This window comes from Myxine glutinosa, chromosome 4, assembly GCF_964187855.1.
Source record: "Myxine glutinosa chromosome 4, kmMyxGlut1.1, whole genome shotgun sequence".
NCBI classification, from domain to species: domain Eukaryota; kingdom Metazoa; phylum Chordata; class Myxini; order Myxiniformes; family Myxinidae; genus Myxine; species Myxine glutinosa.
In genome coordinates this window covers 183,079,733-183,099,460 of record NC_136264.1, presented here as the reverse complement: position 1 = coordinate 183,099,460, position 19,728 = coordinate 183,079,733, and the positions used below count along the sequence as shown (strand labels likewise).

The following is a 19,728-nucleotide window of genomic DNA, read 5'->3' as shown; positions in this document are numbered from 1 at the left end:
TTAGAAAATGGAATTGATAGTCTCCCTTATGGTTATATAAGTATATATAAGTGATAAGTTAAAAAGGGGGGTTAGGGATTTTAACGGGCTACCGCCGCCTTTTTACTATTATATAAATGATAGAACCAAGTACCAACCAGACTAAAGAGTGGAGGTGTAATCAACCTTGGTATATAAATGGTAAACATAACGAATGTGAAAAATATCAAATAGGTATAATTGAGAAGACAACTGGTAAAAAAATGTACAAAACAAATAAGAGAATTAATTTAAATACCGGTGAATTGGGTAAAAAAGATGGAAATATTTTTGAGTGGACGGAAAACTTTGATGGTTGTCAGGAAAATATATACTTTAATTTTAAAATGGTATGTGGCACTGGAGGCGCTCAAACAAGAACATTGAGGGAGGTTTATCATTTTATTTTAGCTCAGTTAAAATATCTTGACAAAGAACCAAACTCAAACATATACTTTGTTAATATATTAGATGGTGAAGAGAGTTGTAGGAGAATTAAATTATTTCCTACGCATAAACAAATATTTGTAGGATCGATGTTTGAGTGGTCTACTCGGGATCATTGATAGTAAGAGTACCATAAGACCAAGGGGGAATAATTGTTTGAGTGGTCTAATGAACAACATTAAGGATAGGTGTCAAAAAGGCTAAAAGGTTCGTAAAGAGGTGAGAAGAAAATTAACATGTAAGTGAATGGGTCAATGTTTGAGTGGGTCAAAGATAATCTGCCAGATGATATGTAGAAGAAGGATTATAGGTCTATAAGAGAAAACAAATATTTGTAGTGTTTGAGTGGTCTAATAAACAACATTAAGGATAGGTACTATAGACAAAAGGTTCATAAAGATGAGGGTGGGAGAAATAGAGGTGTTAATGGGCAATGAGGTTAAGAGGAAAATTAACATGTAAGTCAATGGGAAAATGAGAGTGTCCCACAAGCAACATATATACACTACTCTCGTGTGTGTTTTACGTCTGGTGCGGGAGCGCTCCATTTAGGTTTTAGTTACATCGTCACGTTTTCCTTGTTCCCGGGTTCCGTTTAATAAACCTGTTTATTTTTGTACATTTTAAATCCGCCTCTGTTTGAGTTAATTTTTGCAGGTTGAAGACTGCCAGCAGGATCCGTGAGGTAAGTGATTTTCAGCATCCTCATCCTCATCCTCCTTACCCCTCTCTCTCCCCGCGTGAATGAACTCTGCCATATTTGATGAACGCCCGGAGTTAAAGCTTGCTCAGCTAATCTGTTTCCTGGAAAAGATTTTAATCGCCATGAACGTGACAATATCATAAACTAATTGCACTTATGATTGCAAAATGTCGTCGTTAAAAGGAGGAACCCCAATTTACACAGCAAGTGCCAAAGTCTAACTCTTATTGCATCCAGAAATGTGCAAGCACAGACCACTTGAAAAAAAAAGTTACACATGAGTAATAAACGGTCAAAAGGTGTCTTATGAAGGAAACAAGGTAAGGCAGGCAGGTTTGAAAACAAAAATCTCAACATGAGCAATGAGAATCACTTGGTCCAGGTGGTGAAAGAAGAAACGAAAGGAGAACAATGGAGCAACAAGCTTGACTTTATCTTTACTATGATTGGAACTTTAGTCGGTCTTGGAAATGTATGGCGCTTCCCATATCTCTGCTACAAAAACGGAGGAGGTAAGGAGCTGTATATTTCATTTGAATTGTTACGAAGTCTCATCTTGATATTCTTGTCTGTTGTAGCATTTAATCAAGTTTGAAGAGACCATATTTTCATTATGTACGGAAGAGGGTGCTGGATAAATGGTAAATTAAAAAATTTCGAAAAAGAAGGGATGAGGAAATGCGAATGCCAACTAATGCTAGTAGGGAAAACAACGATGTCTTGGAAGCACGAATGAGTTCCTTGTCAGGTGGAAAATAAAATCCAGGATGGGCAACTCAAAGGTAATTGTGCTTCCTCTGCCCCATCCTGTCTCCACTTGCATGCACATGGTTTTTTTTATGCCACCAGCGTCGAAGTCACCAGAGACATTGTATTTTGGGGTTGTCTATCCTTCAGTCTGTGATTGGATACCTTGAGACCGTTACTGCGATACCTTGAGAACGGCTGAAGGGATCTTAGTCAAACGGTGCAAGCAAGTATGTATAATGATGAACTGATTAGATTTTGGGGCCAAGACGTCAAATGTCAGATGTCCCATCAGGTAAAAATTCTGTTACAGAGCTAACTTGTGAACCAGTCATGAGATTTTCACCAAACTTGGTATTATTATATATTATGATGCAAAGATAAGCGGATTTGATTTTGGGGTCAAGAGGTTCAAAGATCAGAGATCATGTTAAGTTACAATTATTTGTTACCGTGATAACTTAAGAACGGCTGAAGAGATCCAAATCAAACTTGGTGCAGGTATATACAGGTATATGTAATGTAGTGCAGGTACAGTCAAGTGAAAAAGTAAGTACACCCCATGTAAAGTTTTGACTTTTTCAACATATTTCAACATACAGCTATTTGATCTTCATTTCAACAATATTGATAGATAAAGGTGATATAATATAACAAATATCATGAAACATTTACATTTTGTAGTCCATTGTATAATTTAAATAAACATAAATGCAAATTTAGCATGTGGAAAAAGTAAGTACACCCCTACATTTATCACTACTTCAAATACCTAAAATTAGAATCAGGTGCACCAGCTCAGGTGCAAATGATTAGAACATCGTTAGAGAGGATCTTGGAGGGACCTGTCTTATTTAAACCTCAGACATTTAGTTTGGTTTGCTCTTTGTTGTTGAAGTGTGCGGCGTCACCATGCCTAGATCAAAAGAGCTCTCTGAGGCCTTCATAAAGAAGGTTATAGATGCCTACGAGTCTGGGAAGGGATTTAAAAAGATCTCCAAACAATTTGAAATCAATCATTCGACTGTCTGGAAGATAATCTTCAAGTGGAGAAGATTCCAAACAACTGCCAACTTGTTCAGGCCAGGCCGCCCCAGCAAGTTCAGCCCGAGAGCAGACCACAAGATGCTGAAAAGTCCCTATGAACCCCAGAATGTCATCACGGGACCTACAGGTAGTTCTTGCCACAGTTGATGTCAAAGTGCACGAGTCTACCATTAGAAAGAGGCTGCACAAACTTGATCTCCATGGGAGGTGTGCCAGGAGGAAACCTTTGCTGTCCAGAAAGAACATCAGGGCAAGACTAAAGTTTGCCAATGAACACCTAGGCAAAGACCAGCACTCCTGGAACAATGTGCTCTGGACAGATGAGTCAAAGGTAGAGCTATTTGGTCACAGTACCAGAAAACATGTTTTGACGAAAACCAAAGACAGCATTTGACCAGAAGAACCTGATACCAACTGTAAAGCATGGTGGTGGAAATATGATGGTTTGGGGCAGCTTTGCTGCATCAGGGCCTGGGCAGCTCTCCATCATAGAATCCACTATGAATTCTATTTTGTACCAGAGGGTGCTTGAGGATAATGTGAGGCCATCTGTCGGAAAGTTGAAGCAAAACGGAAGGTGGATCTTGCAACATGACAATGACCCTAAACATACCAGTAAATCCACCAAGGAATGGCTGAAAAGAAAGAAATGGAGGGTTCTGGAATGGCCAAGTCAAAGCCCGGATCTAAATCTCATTGAAATGTTGTGGGGGGATTTGAAACGAGCTGTGCATGCAAGAAACCCCTCAAACATGAGATTGAGATCTTTGAGATCTCGCGAGACATTCTCAGATCTCGCGAGACAGATCTCAAACATTGAGATCTCGCGAGATCTTGGAGACGGCGGCAGGGATTTTCGAAGCTCCACACGGTCTCCACGTTTTTCGAAGTTAAGTCTGTTCACAATTGTATTTTGTCGAAACTGTATTTATCTTTCGGTGTGTGAAGTTATTGTGTGCAACTTTGGTTGTTTCTCGGTGTTTATCTTTCATAAATTGATCGTCTGTTTGCCGTGTCGCGAGCAAGGCCTTGTACAGTGTGCACTGTACAACCTTGAGGCTTTGTTTTTCTCTCAGTGGTCCGTCGTTTGTGATCCAATAACTTTCGTTCTCTGTAGTCCCAGTCTTTTCACCCATAGCCTACTTCCTTGTGTAAATCTCAACTCAAAAAAATAAAAATAAAAAAAATAAAAAAATATTTCCTTCTCTGTTCTCATTCGTTTATTCATTCTTATTCGTTCGTTCGTTCTTCGACCACGTGTTTCTCCCCCATTTCCCCAGATAGTTTTCACTCATTAACCTTCAATGTTTACACTTTCCCCTCAAGTTATGTATTCCGTCATATTTTATAACACCTTTTTCTTCTTCTTCTTTAAAAGGCTGCTTTCGACTTGCTCACCAAATCAATTCATCCCAAAAAAAATATCCATCTCCTATAGTGCCTTTGTTCTACATTCCCTAAACTCTCCTGCACTCCATCCTCCATCCAGCGTCCTTAAACGTATTTTTAACTCGAAGGTCACAAGAAACTCATTTTGCAATAAATGTTCGTTTCCCATAAATCGTACACTTTCAAAAATCCAATCTCACCCCTCCCCTCCAAATCTTCCCCATAACCCCTCCCCTCCAAATCTTCCCCATCACCCCTCCCCTCCAAATCTTCCCCATCACCCATCCCTTTCAAATCTCCCCCCTTGCCCCCTCCCTCCTAAACTACTCCCTCACCCCTCCCCGCCAAGACGCCCCCTCGCCCCTCCCCTCCTAGACTCCTGCCTCACCCCTCCCCTCCAAATCTCCCCCATATCCCATCCCTTTCAAATCCCTCCCCTTGTCCCTTCCCTCCCAAACTCCCCCCTCACCCCTCCCCTTCAAATCTCCCCACCCTCATTGCTTCTCAATTTCCCCCCGCTCACTCCCCCTCCTCAAAGCGTCCTCCCCGCTTCTTCCCCCTTCAAACTCTCACCTCCATCTCCCCCAACCTTCTGCCTCGCTCTTCCCCCTCCTCAAATAACACCTCATTGTGGCTCACCCAATCACCATCAAACCTTTTGTCCGCCCCATCCTTCCCTTTCTCCGAGCTATTCTGAAATCTCTGACACACCTTCAACAGCTCTCCCTACCTCTTCCACCTCTTCCACATCTTACCCTACTCCTCCTCCCCCCTGTTCTGTATCTGATGCTCCCCCTTCCTCTTCATTAACGGTATGGACCTCAAACATCCGGGGCCTTCGTTCAAACTTAACTGATCTCTCCATACAGGTTGCTTCTGTCAAACCAGACGTGATCTGCTTAACAGAAACTTTCCTCCTTTATGATGTCTCTGATTCCATAGTATCTCTCCCGGGCTACTCCCTCCTCCGGTATGATAGACCTGAGCCTCGTCCTGGAGGCGGGGTTGCTATCTTTATCAAAAACTCTCTTCCTCACTCGCCCTGCACTGCACTCTCTCCACCTCACCCCCAGGAATACCTCTGGCTACGGCTTCCCCTTCGCTCCCACCTCTTGTTCATATGTGTGTTGTACCGTCCACCAAACAGTGATGACTCCATCTACATCTCGCTGTCTGATGATATGGACCAACTTCTATCTACTCATCCCAACTCTCTCTTCCTCATATGTGGTGATTTCAACTGTCATCATGCCAGTTGGCTGGGTGTGGGTACCTCTCTCACCAGCCATGGCTCCTCAGCAAAGGACTTCTGCGACTCACTGGGACTGACACAATCTGTCAATTTCCCGACCCGGATCTCAGTCAACGGAACATCTTCTCTTCTGGACTTGGTTATGACTAACTTCCCTGAAAATGTCTGCTGCTCTTCTTCTGCTCCGATCGGATCATCTGATCATGTCCTTGTTAAAGTGGACATCTCTCTGACCATCCTCAGGGAGCCTGCTCAGCGTCGACGAGTCTGGCATTTCACTCAGGCCAACTGGCACGGTCTTCAAGCAGCCATCAATCATCTGGACTGGTCTCCCATCTCTACCACCTCTGACATCAACTCATCCTGGGAATTCTTCCAAAGTAAATTGCTCTCTCTCATGCACAGATTTATCCCATCTCGTCTTCAGTTGTCATACCCTTCCTCCCGTCCATGGTACACGGAATCTTGTGGTGAGGCTGTTGCCCAGAAACAACTTGCCTTCGTCTCCTGGAAAGCAAATCCAACGGAAGGAAATCTCATTTCCTTTCACAAAGCCCGAAACAAGTGTGTGTCCACCCTCAGGAGAGCCAGGAAACAATATCTCTCCGTTCTCAAGACCGAACTCTCTTATCTGTCTCCCTCTTCCAAATCCTGGTGGCGTCTGGTCAAATCCGTTTCTGGTGTTTGTTCCCCCTCCATCCCCTCCCTTACCTCAAACGGCTACACAGCTGACTCCGCACGTGAAAAAGCTGAATGCCTCAACTCTGTGTTTGCCTCTAAATCTTGTGTCCCAAACCCATCCCTCTCTGTACCCACCATACCCAGTCGTACCCTGCTGCTCCTGGACTCCGTGTCCTTTCCTCCTGACAAGGTGGAAAAGTTTCTGTCAACCCTCGACTCTGATTCTGCAACTGGACCCGACGGCATCAGCCCACGGGTCCTAAAATCCTGCTCTGCTGCTCTATCTCACCCTCTCTCTGTTCTCTTCACCCTCTCTTTTGCTCAAGGTCAACTGCCATCTGCTTGGAAATCAGCCAACATCACCGCTTTGCACAAAAAAGGTGCAAAAACAGATCCTAGCAACTACAGACCAATCAGCCTTCTCCCAATTATCAGCAAAGTCATGGAATCCATCATTGCTTCTGATATGAAATCTTTCCTCTTCTCCAATGGCTTGATCTCTGATCATCAATTTGGTTTCAGACCAGGTCACTCTACTCTGGACATGCTGCTTCTGCTGTCTCAACAATGGATGGAGGTCCTCAATGCCAAACAGGAAATTAGAGCTGTCTCCCTCGACATATCACGTGCCTTCGACACGGTCTGGCACCCCGCTCTGCTCACCAAACTCTCCTCCTTTGGTATCCATGGAAATCTCCACGCATGGCTGGCGGACTTCCTCTCTAGTCGTCGTCAACGTGTGGCCCTGAATGGGTTTCTCTCATCTCCTCTTCCTGTTCAGGCTGGAGTTCCCCAAGGCAGTGTTCTGGGCCCCGTGCTTTTTCTGGTCTTCATCAATGATCTCTCTGACTCTCTCGAAAATCCTCTCTATCTCTTTGCTGATGACTCCACTCTCTGCCGCTCCATTCCTCTTCCCTCAGATCGGCAGTCTGCTGCCTCCTCACTCTCTGAAGACCTGGACAAAATCACAGACTGGTCAAACAAGTGGAACATGTCTTTCAATCCTGACAAATCTCACACTCTTACTATGTCTCTCCGAAAAGATGGACTGGACAACCCTCCCATCTACTTTCTCAACAATCCTCTCCAAGAAGTTCTGTCGCTCAAGATTTTGGGTCTCACTATCTGCCATGATCTTTCTTGGGAAAACCACATTTCCAAGCTGGCCTCCAAAGCCAGTCGCCGACTGGGCATCCTCCGTCGTGCGAAGTCCTTCCTCGGCACACCTGAGCTCCTCACCACATACAAGGCTTTCATCCGCAGCTCAATGGAATACTGTTCTCCCCTATGGGCTGGTGCTCCTGCCTCACACCTAGCTCGGCTTCACGCTGTTGAAACCAAAGCTTTCAGAATTATTGGAATCTCCCACGATGAAGCTATCTCTGAGGGCCTTTCACTCACTCACCGCAGGCAGGTAGGTGGTCTTTCTGTCTTCTACCGACTCCTCTCCGGCCTTGCACCCCCAGCTCTCTCTGTGCTCTGTCCCCCAAATATTCCTACAGGTCGCACAAGATCTGCCAGCAACCCTCTGATGGTTAAACTGCCGAAATCTCGGCTCTCCGCTCACCTTCACTCTTTCATTCCTCTTTTCTCCCGCCTCTGGAACAAACTCCCTCACTCCCTTCAATCCCACTCCTCCCTCCAGGTCTTTAAAACAGCTGTTCACCACCATCTCTTATCTTCCCCCATCCAAAACCTTGATCTTTTCTACCCCCGCTAATTCACCCCAGATCCACCTTGTTTGAAATTCCAACTTCTTTCCTGGAAGTCCTGGCAGTGTCCATATGTTTTATACCTCTCCCACTGCCCCCTTCCCACGCCCCCCCCCCCCCCAAAGCCCTCGCCCTCTCTCAGATCTCTCGATGTCTCCATGTCTCTCGGTCCCTGCTCTCAAATGTTGTGTTTGTGGCCTTCCCCCTCTCTCCCCATCTTGTCTACCGCTCCCTATGTTACATGTTTTATGTGTCGGTTTGTCTTTCTGTGTGATAAATGTTCGCTCTTTCACGAGCCTCGATATTGTATACAAAAAAAAAAAAAAAAAAAAAAAAAAAAAAAAACATCGCACAGCTGAAAGAATTCTGCATGGAGAGTGGGCAAAAATTTCTCCCAGTCAATGTCAGAGACTGGTAGACAGTTATAAGAAATGCCGACTTGAGGTTGTTTCTGCCAAAGGGGGCAATACCACCTATTAGAGCCAAGGGTGTACTTACTTTTTCCACATGTGAAATTTGCATTTATGTTTATTTAAATTATACAATGGACGACAAAATGTAAATGTTTCATGATGTTTGTTATATTATATCACCTTCATCTATCAATATTGTTGAAATGAAGATCAAATAGCTGTATGTTGAAATATGTTGAAAAAGTCAAAACTTTATGTGGGGTGTACTTACTTTTTCACGTGACTGTATATGTAATGAGGTAAAGATGAACTGATTCGATTTTGGGGTCATGGGGTCAAAGGCCAAAGGTCAGAGGTCATGTTAAGTAAAAAATATGTTGCCGCGCCAACTTGTGAACCAGTGATAGGATGTTGAACACACTTGGTATGGGTATATATGATGCAAACAACAAACAACAACAGGCATTTTCAGGCCATTTTCCCTACTAGTGCGGGGGTTAACCTTGCGGCCCCCATGACAATCTTCTCCATTTTGCACTATTTTCTGCATCTCCCCTTGTTAACCCCCTTGCCTGCATTTCTTCTTCCACCACCTTTAGTCAAGTCTTTCTCGGTCTTCCCCGTCCTCTACTTCCTTCTACATTCATTTCCATCACTCTTCTCAACCAGTCACTTTCATCCTTCCTCAACACATGACCAAACCATCTCAACCTGTTTCTCTGCACAGCATCCATCACAGGCTCTATTCCAATCAGCTTTCGCATTTGTTACATATTTATGTGAATGAATGTGAATTACCATGCAGGTCTTTGCTTCCGGGTGTAGTATATTAAGTTGTTGGGTAGTTGTTGTGGTTGGAGGGTCAGGAGCCCTTCTGAAAGAGTGGCAGGAAACGGAAGTGACCGGAAACGGAGGAGGAAAAAACACTAGGGAAAGAAGGAGGTTTCTTCTTCCTCGCCCCGCTCCGACAAAAGGTGGAAGCGACCTTGCGCTGCGTGGAAAACGCGCCGTTTCGAAACGTCTGGCGAGAGGAGTTACCTGGGCGGTAAATACCTTTTGACACGTCCAGTCACCGTGAGTTCGTGCACGAAACCAAGCGTCCGGGACAGTTTGCCCCGTCTACAAAGACGCGTACGGGTCCGCACGTTGGGCCTCGCTCGCGTCGGAAGCCGCGCTGGGTTTTGCCCCGTCTACAAAGACGCGTACGGGTCCGCACGTTGGGCCTCGCTCGCGTCGGAAGCCGCGCTGGGTTTTTGCCCATCTACAAGGACGCGTAAGGGTCGCACTTGGGGCCTCGCGCACGTTGGACGCCGCGCTGGGTTTGCCCCGTGGCTTGGCAAGGAGGTGCGCTGCAGCCGCGGCCCCAGTACGAGACTGCACGTTGGGAGCACGTCCGCCCGGGGTTCGTCCAACCGCCCGTGTGCGGAGAGGAGAGACATTGACCACGGAGGGAGTCAGGAGTGGGGCTCACGTGAGGAATGTATAAGATTAAGATGGCCATCTTAGAGTTTGTGTAGATGAGTTCACATGGTTGTAATATTGATTGTGCCTGGTTGTGTATTGTTGATTGCTCGGGGAAAATCTCCGGGGTTGTGTCTTTGAAAGTGTTTGGTATCATTACCATTGGAAATATATACTTGCACATCAGTTGTCTCCTGGGTGAAATTCCTATGGATTGCGTGGCGAATGCGCCTATATAATACTATTTGCTGGCGAAGGTCCTCTCACGGTCCGGGGGTCACCGAGACCTGGTATGCACTGAGGGGACCACGTAACAGAATTGGGGGCTCGTCCAAATTACGATTTGCGGTTTCGCAATTGGGTCTACGTCCGGGATCTAAAAGTGTATAAAATAATAAAATAATAATATTTTTGGTAATTAAAATTTATTAATTAATTATTAATTGGTAATATTTTTTTTTGAGAAATTGGGGAAAGTCTTGGGGTGAAGGTTAACAGGTGTTAACGATAGGCACCATGGCGTTTGTGGCACAGAACTTTGGGGTAACCCCGAGTGAGGCACAGTTCCGAGCGTTGCTAAAGTCGGATCTCTTGAAATTGGCCAAACATTTTAACTTGGAGGTCCGAACTAATTTGAGGAAGGCAGAGTTGCAGGCCACGGTGATACAATCTATGGTGGGATTAGGAACATGGGACGAGTTAGCCTGGGAGTGGCTACCCGAAGAACCAGAAGACGTGGAGCTCCGGAAACTGGAGTTGCAATTACGGAGCCAGGAACGGATCAAAGAAGAAGAAAGGAAAGCAGAAGAGAGAAGAGAAGAGAAGCAAGCAGAGGAAAGGAGAGTGGAACGAGAACTCCAGGAAAGGTTAAAAGAAGAAGAAAGGAAAGCAGAAGAGAGGAGAGAAGAGAAACAAGCAGAGGAAAGGAGAGTGGAACGAGAACTCCAGGAAAGGTTAGCAGAAGAAGAAAGGAAAGCAGAAAAGGAAAGAGCAGAAGAAGAAAGGAAAGCAGAAAAGGAAAGAGCAGAAGAAGAAAGGAAAGCAGAAAAGGAAAGAGCAGAAGAAGAAAGGAAAGCAGAGGAGAGGAGAGAAGAGAAACAAGCAGAAGAAAGGATGAAAACAAGGGAACTCGAAGCAGAGGAGAGAAAAGCGGAAAGGGAATTAAAGGAACGTGACATGGAGCTTCAGCAAGAAATCAAATTCAAGGAGCTGGAGTTAATGAGAGAACGGGGAGAGGCACCACCCTTGCTGACGGGGTCGACACCTAACCAGAAAACCTGGGATGTGGGCAGACATGTGAGGCTGGTTCCACCGTTCAGTGAAAAGGAAGTCGCGAAATTCTTCCCACACTTTGAGAAAGTGGCTCGACAATTAAACTGGCCGGAGGAGGCCTGGACCATACTCGTGCAAAGTGTGCTGGTGGGGAAAGCTCAGGAAATTTATTCGGCGCTACCAATGGACCAATGTGCAGATTATGAGGTACTGAAGAAGCACATCCTCAAGGCCTATGAGTTGGTTCCGGAAGCTTACAGGCAAAAATTCAGGAATGCCAGGAAGAGGGAGAGTGAGACCCATGTGGAGTTTGCCAGAGTGAAAGAAAACATGTTTGATCGGTGGTGTGAGTCAAAAGGAGTCGGGAAAGACTTCGAGAAATTGCGGGACTTGATCCTGGTGGAGGAATTCCAGCAGTGTGTCCACGAGGACATCAAAGTGTACCTGCAGGAAAAGAAGGTACCAAAGTTGTGGGACGCAGCCACCAGGGCAGATGATTATGCCTTAACCCACCGAATAGGGGTCCAGGAACCTAACTCCTCGCCTAGATCTCCGCAGGGGAGGTGGGGAACAGCAGGTGCGGAGAACGACCATACATGGCGGCGGCCTCGAGAGGATTATGGGGACACTTATGATACCCCACCGGTTCGAAATCGGAGGGATGAGGGCCCAAGACAAACTTATAGTTCGGGGGGCCCGAGGCAGACCACGAGTTTTTCCTCCGGGCCTACTTGCGCTTTTTGCAAGAAACCTGGACACTTGATGTCCAGTTGTTACCGCAGGAAAAGCGAAGACCCAGAGCGGAGTCCGACTACTACGACTCCAAACGCAATGGCCATTGTGAGAAATCGCCATCAAAAGGGTTACCAACCCTTTATTTCAGAGGGGTTTGTGTCACGGGATGGAGCCTCGACTAACCGGAAACCGGTTAGGATATTGAGGGACACAGGGGCACATCAATCTTTAATGCTTGAAGGCATTTTGCCATGGTCCGAGGAGACGGCAACGGGGGATAGTGTTCGTTTACAGGGGATCGGGGGCGGTGTTAGTGCTCCCCTTCATGTCATCCATTTGGAGTCCGATTTGGTGTCAGGACCGGTCACCGTCGGTTTACAAGCCACGCTTCCTGTAGAGGGTGTATCTGTGGTTATTGGGAATGATTTGGCCGGGGGTCAAGTTTATGGTAACCTGAGGGTTGGTAAAGAGCCCAGCAGGGAAAATAACGCCACACCAGCTCGGGATGGCGACAAAAGTGCCAAGTTATTTGTAGGGGGACTGAACTTCAAAACAGAGGAAGAAGTTCTGACCTCCGTCTTCAACAGATATGGGCCGCTGGTGGAAGTGCGGTTGGTAAGAGACTGGGAAACGCAACAGTCAAGAGGGTTCGGCTTTGTCACGTTTGCCAGCACAAAAGACGCCAGAGAGGCAGAGAAGAATTGGAATGGCAAGGATTTGGAGGGTCGGACCATAACAGTAGGGAAGGCATTTCGTAGGCGTCGAGAGGTCTACAGGAGAGGACAACTGGGCGGTAGTTTTGGTGGTGGCCGAGAAGGAGACCGCTATTCATGGGACTACAGGGACCAGTGGTCCCACCATAATTATTAGGGAAGTTCTGAAAAGTTGAAGCACTGAAGGCGGCGGAGCCGCCGAGCCAAGATTCCTACACGAATTAACCGTGAACGCCGTTCCTAAAGGCGTCCAGGCAGGGAACTTTCATGCACGGACTAACCGTGAACTCCACGTTCCTCAAGGCGCCCATGTAGAGAACTTTCCTGCACGGACTAACCGTGAACTCCGCGTTCCTAAAGGCATCCATGTAGTGAATACTCGGCTTGGCCTCCCGGAAAAAGTGCTATCGAGTTGCGTAACTTTGGATCTGTGATCAACCCCTTAACCTTCATTCCCAAGATACGGACGGGCAAAGTCAGAGGGTCCTGAGATGGAGTTTGATTTGGCAGGGACAAGGTCGTTGTTGGTACTTAGTCCAGAGGGAGTAATCTGGAGGGGTTGGGGTGAAATTGTGGTTGCTTTATTTTTAAGTGATAACTGTGCCCGGGGGGAACGGATAATGTGGGGGGGGGGGGGTTGAGTTATTTGGGTTTGTTTCTTCAAATTGGCCGGCAAAGAAAGTTTTCGCTGGGTTCAAACTTTCTTTCTTGAAGGGGGGGAGTGTTACATATTTATGTGAATGAATGTGAATTACCATGCAGGTCTTTGCTTCCGGGTGTAGTATATTAAGTTGTTGGGTAGTTGTTGTGGTTGGAGGGTCAGGAGCCCTTCTGAAAGAGTGGCAGGAAACGGAAGTGACCGGAAACGGAGGAGGAAAAAACACTAGGGAAAGAAGGAGGTTTCTTCTTCCTCGCCCCGCTCCGACAAAAGGTGGAAGCGACCTTGCGCTGCGTGGAAAACGCGCCGTTTCGAAACGTCTGGCGAGAGGAGTTACCTGGGCGGTAAATACCTTTTGACACGTCCAGTCACCGTGAGTTCGTGCACGAAACCAAGCGTCCGGGACAGTTTGCCCCGTCTACAAAGACGCGTACGGGTCCGCACGTTGGGCCTCGCTCGCGTCGGAAGCCGCGCTGGGTTTTTGCCCATCTACAAGGACGCGTAAGGGTCGCACTTGGGGCCTCGCGCACGTTGGACGCCGCGCTGGGTTTGCCCCGTGGCTTGGCAAGGAGGTGCGCTGCAGCCGCGGCCCCAGTACGAGACTGCACGTTGGGAGCACGTCCGCCCGGGGTTCGTCCAACCGCCCGTGTGCGGAGAGGAGAGACATTGACCACGGAGGGAGTCAGGAGTGGGGCTCACGTGAGGAATGTATAAGATTAAGATGGCCATCTTAGAGTTTGTGTAGATGAGTTCACATGGTTGTAATATTGATTGTGCCTGGTTGTGTATTGTTGATTGCTCGGGGAAAATCTCCGGGGTTGTGTCTTTGAAAGTGTTTGGTATCATTACCATTGGAAATATATACTTGCACATCAGTTGTCTCCTGGGTGAAATTCCTATGGATTGCGTGGCGAATGCGCCTATATAATACTATTTGCTGGCGAAGGTCCTCTCACGGTCCGGGGGTCACCGAGACCTGGTATGCACTGAGGGGACCACGTAACACATTCCATCATTTGTCTTCCTCTCTCTCAACGATACATCTGCACATCCACCGAACCATTCACATTTCCACCCTTTCCAGCCTTCGTTGCTGCTCTAAGTTCATTACCCATGTCTCGCTCCCATAAATCACAACACTTCTCACACATGCAGCATACACCTTTCCCTTCAGCTTCAACGACACTCCCCTCCTCGTCAGCATGCCACTCAGTTCCCGAAACTTCTTCCATGCACATCTCACTCCAGCAACCGTTGCCGAGTCTGATCCACCTTCTCCATTCAGCATGTCTCCGAGGTAGCAAAATGTTTTCACACCTTCCAGCTTCACGCCGTCTCCAAGATCCAACTCAACATTTCCTCCATCTGTAGCTCCCCCTGTGCACACCTTACATTTGAATGTAGCTGCCACACTGGTTAATGACCCTCTCAGACCACTACATTTTTGATGAACCTACTCAGCGCACATTGTACATTGAATGGTGTTCACTCCGACACCCTTCCTGCACACAGCACATGGCCACTTCCCAGTTCTTTCCACCTCACCACATGCCATCACCTTCATTTTTTTCCTATATTCACCTTCAGACCTTTTGTCTGCATACATTCCTTCCACCTGTTCATCTTCACCTTCAGTCCATCCATACTCTCCGCAATCAACGCCAGATCATCTGCATACAACAACTCCCACGGTAAACCCTCCTTTACATTCCGAGCCAGCACCTCCATCACAGCTACAAATAGTAGTGGACTCAGTACCGACCCCTGATGCACTCCCACCTTCACCTCTAACTCACCACTGTTCCAGTCCTTCGTCCTTACAGCTGTGCGCGCTCTCTAGTACATTGCCATCACTACTCTGATCAACCATTCCTCCATTCCTAACTTCCTCAATGCCCATGTAACTACTTCGAGTGGAACCCTATCGAATGCTTCCTCCAGATCAACAAACCTAAGAAACAACTTCTTCCTCTTCTCCATGTACTTCTCCTGCAACTGCCTTGCAATAAAAAGCCGTTGTTCCTTTTCCTGGCATAAATCCAATCTGCATTTCGTCGATCTTCACTTTCTTCCTTTTCCTCCTCTCCAACACCCTTTCCAATACCTTCATTCCATGCTCCAATAATTTTATCGCTCGATACGAGCCACAGTCCAGAGGGTCACCTTTCCCCTTCTATAGAGGGACGAGGGTACTCAGTTCCCAATCCACTGGAATGCGGCCTTCTTTCACCACCAGATTACAGATCTCTGTCATTCTCTTCACACCCCCAACTTCCCGCTGCCTTCAACATATCTCCCGCAACTCCCGTCGGCCCTCCCGCTTTTCTACTCTTCATTGCTTTTATCCCTTGGTGGTATTGGGCTAGCGGCTCGGATGCCAGCTTAGGATCCAAGGATCCTGGGTTCGAATCCCGGTCGATCGCTGAATTTACGCCAGGTGGGTTGACTCAGCCTGTCATCCTTCCGAGGTCGGCAAATTTGAGTACCAGTACACTGGTAATTCCCTGTTTATCGTAAAAAGGCGACAAACATGGTTGGCGGCAGGAAGGGCATCCGGCCGTAAAACATTGCTTCAAAAAGGGGACCAAAAAACAACAACAACCACGGTCCCCGGAAAGGCCAACCCCTGCTTTGCGGGGAAAAATGGCCTCTAAACGGTGGTTTTATTGCTTTTATCGCTTCCTCAACTTCTCTCTCAGTTATCTCCTCTGCCGGTCCTAAAATTGGGTTACTCTCGATGTTGCCATCCCATTCATTCTCTGCATTCAACAGCATTTCCATATATCTCTTCCATCTTCCTTTAATTCCATCTGGGTCCACAATGACTTGTGCCACTTCATCCTTCAAGCAACTCACCCCCATCACATCGCACCTCTCTTTTGCTATCTGCTTTGCAATCCTGAATACCGCTCTCTGACCCTCTTCCGAATCCAAGCGTTCTCTGAACATTTTCCTACATACCTCCTGTGCCTTTGCTATCTCTTTCTTTGCAGCCTTCTTGGCTGCCTTATAACTTTCATGCTCCGCCTTTTCTGCCCCCGTTCCCTTCGCCTTCTGCCACTCCTTGAACTTCTTCCTCTTCTCGTCAATCCTCTTTTCAACTTCATTATCCCACCACCATGTTTCCGAGTGCCTCGGTGGTCCTTTTGTCCATCCACATACCTCACCAACGGCTCCCAACGGTATATATGATGCAAAGATTAACTGATTAGATTTTGCAATCAAGAGGTAAAAGGTCAAAGGTCATGTTAAGTAAAATTTATGTTGCCATACAAACTTGTGAACAAGTGATGGGATTTTGAACAAACTTGGTATAAGTATCTTACTATAATTCACCAAATGTCCGTCTGTCTGTTCGAAGGTACCGTAAAAACTGCTGAACCGATCGCAAAGATATTTTGGGTGGTTAATCCTGGGACCCCTGGGAGTAAAATAGGCTATTTAGTTTTCCCAATTTCAACTTTGATCTCCAGCATTCTCAGGTTTGGTCTCCCGCATAACATTCGCGTTCGCATAACGTTCATTGTGACGATGTTGTGATGATGTAAGTGTTCACGGTAGTGTTTGATGTGACGGTGTGAACGTAATTTCGTAATGTTTTTCGTTTCGTAATCCTTTAATGAACGTTTAATGTTTAATGAACGTTTAATGTTTAATGAACATTTAATGCCCTTCGATGTCCGGGGCCGCACGCGCGCTAGACTGGATGGGCCAGCATGTATCTTGCCCTTCGCCGTCAGGCTCGGGTAAACCGCTGAGCCCCATCCGTGATGGGGACTGGGGCTTGAGACAGTGTCCCACGAACGAGGAATTCCCAGTAAGCGCGAGTTATCAGCTCGCGTTGATGAAGTCCCTGCCCTTTGTACACACCGCCCATCGCTACTACCGATCGGACGGTTTGATGAGATCCTCGGATCAGCCACTGCACGGGCTGTTCTCGGCTCGTGCTGGTGCACCGAAAAGATGAGCGAACTTGACTGTCTAGAGGAAGTAAAAGTCGTAACAAGGTTTCCGTTGGTGAACCTGCGGAAGGATCATTATCGGGACAACATGAGAGCGAGCGAGGCGTACGTGGTACGTGATCGTCCATGTACTGTTTAGCCATGTTCTGTTTAGATTTTGATGATTTGCGTGTGATATGATTCAACGAATGTTTATATGAATCGTTTAAAATAAAAAAAACCCTTCAATTTCTGATATTTTACCTTTTCATTTGGGCTTCCCAATTGAAGCCCCGCTCGTAGGGCGGGTACTGTTGCTAGTATATTATAATGCAAAGATGAACTGATTACATTTTGGCATCAAAGGTGAGGATTGAGGTGATTTTGGTGAGGTCAGTGGTCATGTCAGGTAAAAATGTGATACTTGACACGAGCTGAATGGAATAAATCAAAGTTGGTAGAAATATGCATAATCTATATAATAATAGCGTAAGGACTCGACTTTGTTATCCCTTTTACGCCGCACCCAGTGACCCGATGCCCACGGCACTAATGGATTTACGATCTACGAACCGTGCTCTTTGTTTATCACATACAGCCATACTCGAAAAATCTGAATTAGCCGACGTTGGGACCCAAAAGCATCCGATTAACTGCCGATATGATGCCATCTTATGACGCCATCGTATTGGCGTCTGCTGGGCGAAGGCGAAGCAAGCCGTCTGCTGATTGGACAGGCGAAGGCGAAAGCAAGCCGTCCACTGAGTGGACAATCCAGAGCATGCATTTGTGCCAGTGTCGGCGATCGTTGTTCATATACGCACTCTTCATTCTCATCTTTCTTCCTAACTCTTACTCGGACAAGCAAATCCCCTATGCCATCGATAATGGTACACTCTATCCATACACCACATCCTCCCTTCCATGGATGTTCCACGGGTTTCGGCTAGTTATGTAATATTGTGGGCGGAGGCATTTCGGTCGACGTCATGACGTCAAAGAGTGTCGTTCTATTTGTTTTTTTTGTATACAATGTCGAGGCTTGTGCAAAATCTAACACATAAAACACAAAAACATAAACACACATAAAACATATAATAAAGGGAGTGGGAGACAAGAGGGGAAAGAGAGGGAAGCATACAAGCACAACAACAGTAGAGAGCAGGGACATCGGATGATCTATGGAAGGGAGAGGTGTGGGGTGGCGGGGTACATGGTATAAAACAAATGGAGTCTATGGTTTAAGTGTCGGTTGCAGCAGAGGGTGAGAAAAATCGGATGAATGTTGGCATTTTATTGGCAAAAAAATGCATTACAATAGCCGTTTGAATGCATCTGGTCGGACGCGCTGTGGAGATGGGAGAGCGGCGGTAGAAGCGAGTGGTGGAAAGGAGGGAGGGGATTAGTGATTTATTATCTATATATTAAAGGAGCAGCAGTTTTTTGTCTGTCTGTCCGTCATGCCATGTCATTACGTCTATGATGTGATTACGGTGTACGATGGCTGACTTCACCGACCGCCATTTTAATTTATATGCCATTCGGGCCGAACACGTCGTTGAAGCGGTCGAACCTATCATATATCACAATCTGCATGCTCTACCTTTACCTTTTTCCTTCAGTGTGAAACACAAACAAACCGATTGTTAAAATGACCATTAAATATCGAAAGCATAATTGTTACGGGTCTTCCAACGACACAGTACGTATAGGCCTTCGGCTTCATGCCTCACCTTCAGGCTGCTTTGGACAAATTAAGCTCAGGTTTCTTAATACAGTAGTAAAGTTATCTTAACAACAATAATAACAACGTTAACAATAATAATATAGTAAATATAACTGTAACACTTTAATCCCAATGTCGTGAATGCAAAGTTAATGGATTGAAGCGGTGCATGGTTCATGAATCAATGATAAGCTGTGTACGGTACTAATAACCGCGAGAGTAAGGAAAAAGCCTCGGTTTATTGATGCATTAGTATCATTTTCGTAATAATGATAACATAATTATCTAAGAGCAACGGAACAATTCCATGTTTGCTCCATGGTAAATGCACCTGGATCAGAGAAACAATGACATGTCCATGATATAATTGCTTGGCACATGCATAATACATTTCTCAAAAGGTTATTTACTGCAATGTCAAATATATTTTCTTCTTTGTTTATAGATTGACAGGTAGCTAAAAGCCATTGCTGAAATGTACACAATTAAAGCAATTAATGACATTTGCAGGTGCATTCCTCATCCCTTACTTCATGTTCGTGCTGTTTTGTGGCATCCCTGTCATATTTCTTGAGTTGGCAGTCGGACAATTCACAGGACAAGGTGGGATCACTTGCTGGACAAAGATGTGCCCACTGTTCACAGGTCAGGTATCAGCATGGCTCTTTTACATGCTTTGCAGCATTGGCTCCTTTGCAACCAAAGTGCATATCGCCACCCACATCCTGTACATACAGGCTTTGTTTGTGGCTGTCTTCAGTCACTTGTTAACTGCATTGCTCTACAATGCAATGTAGAATAATGTAGAATAAT

At 46.2% G+C, this 19,728-nt stretch overlaps 1 protein-coding gene across 2 annotated transcripts in view; it reads left to right on the top strand.

The window, feature by feature from the left end:
* Positions 1-1,397: 1,397 nt before the first annotated feature.
* LOC137425544 (sodium- and chloride-dependent taurine transporter-like) overlaps positions 1,398-19,728 on the top strand; it is a 197,687-nt gene continuing 179,356 nt past the window's right edge. For both annotated transcript variants that reach the window (XM_068114085.2, XM_068114086.2), the window contains exons 1-2: positions 1,398-1,680; positions 19,426-19,560. In XM_068114085.2, the coding sequence (XP_067970186.1) occupies positions 1,524-1,680; positions 19,426-19,560 (292 nt within the window). In that variant the 5' untranslated portion in view covers positions 1,398-1,523. The remainder of the gene's footprint in view (positions 1,681-19,425; positions 19,561-19,728) is intronic.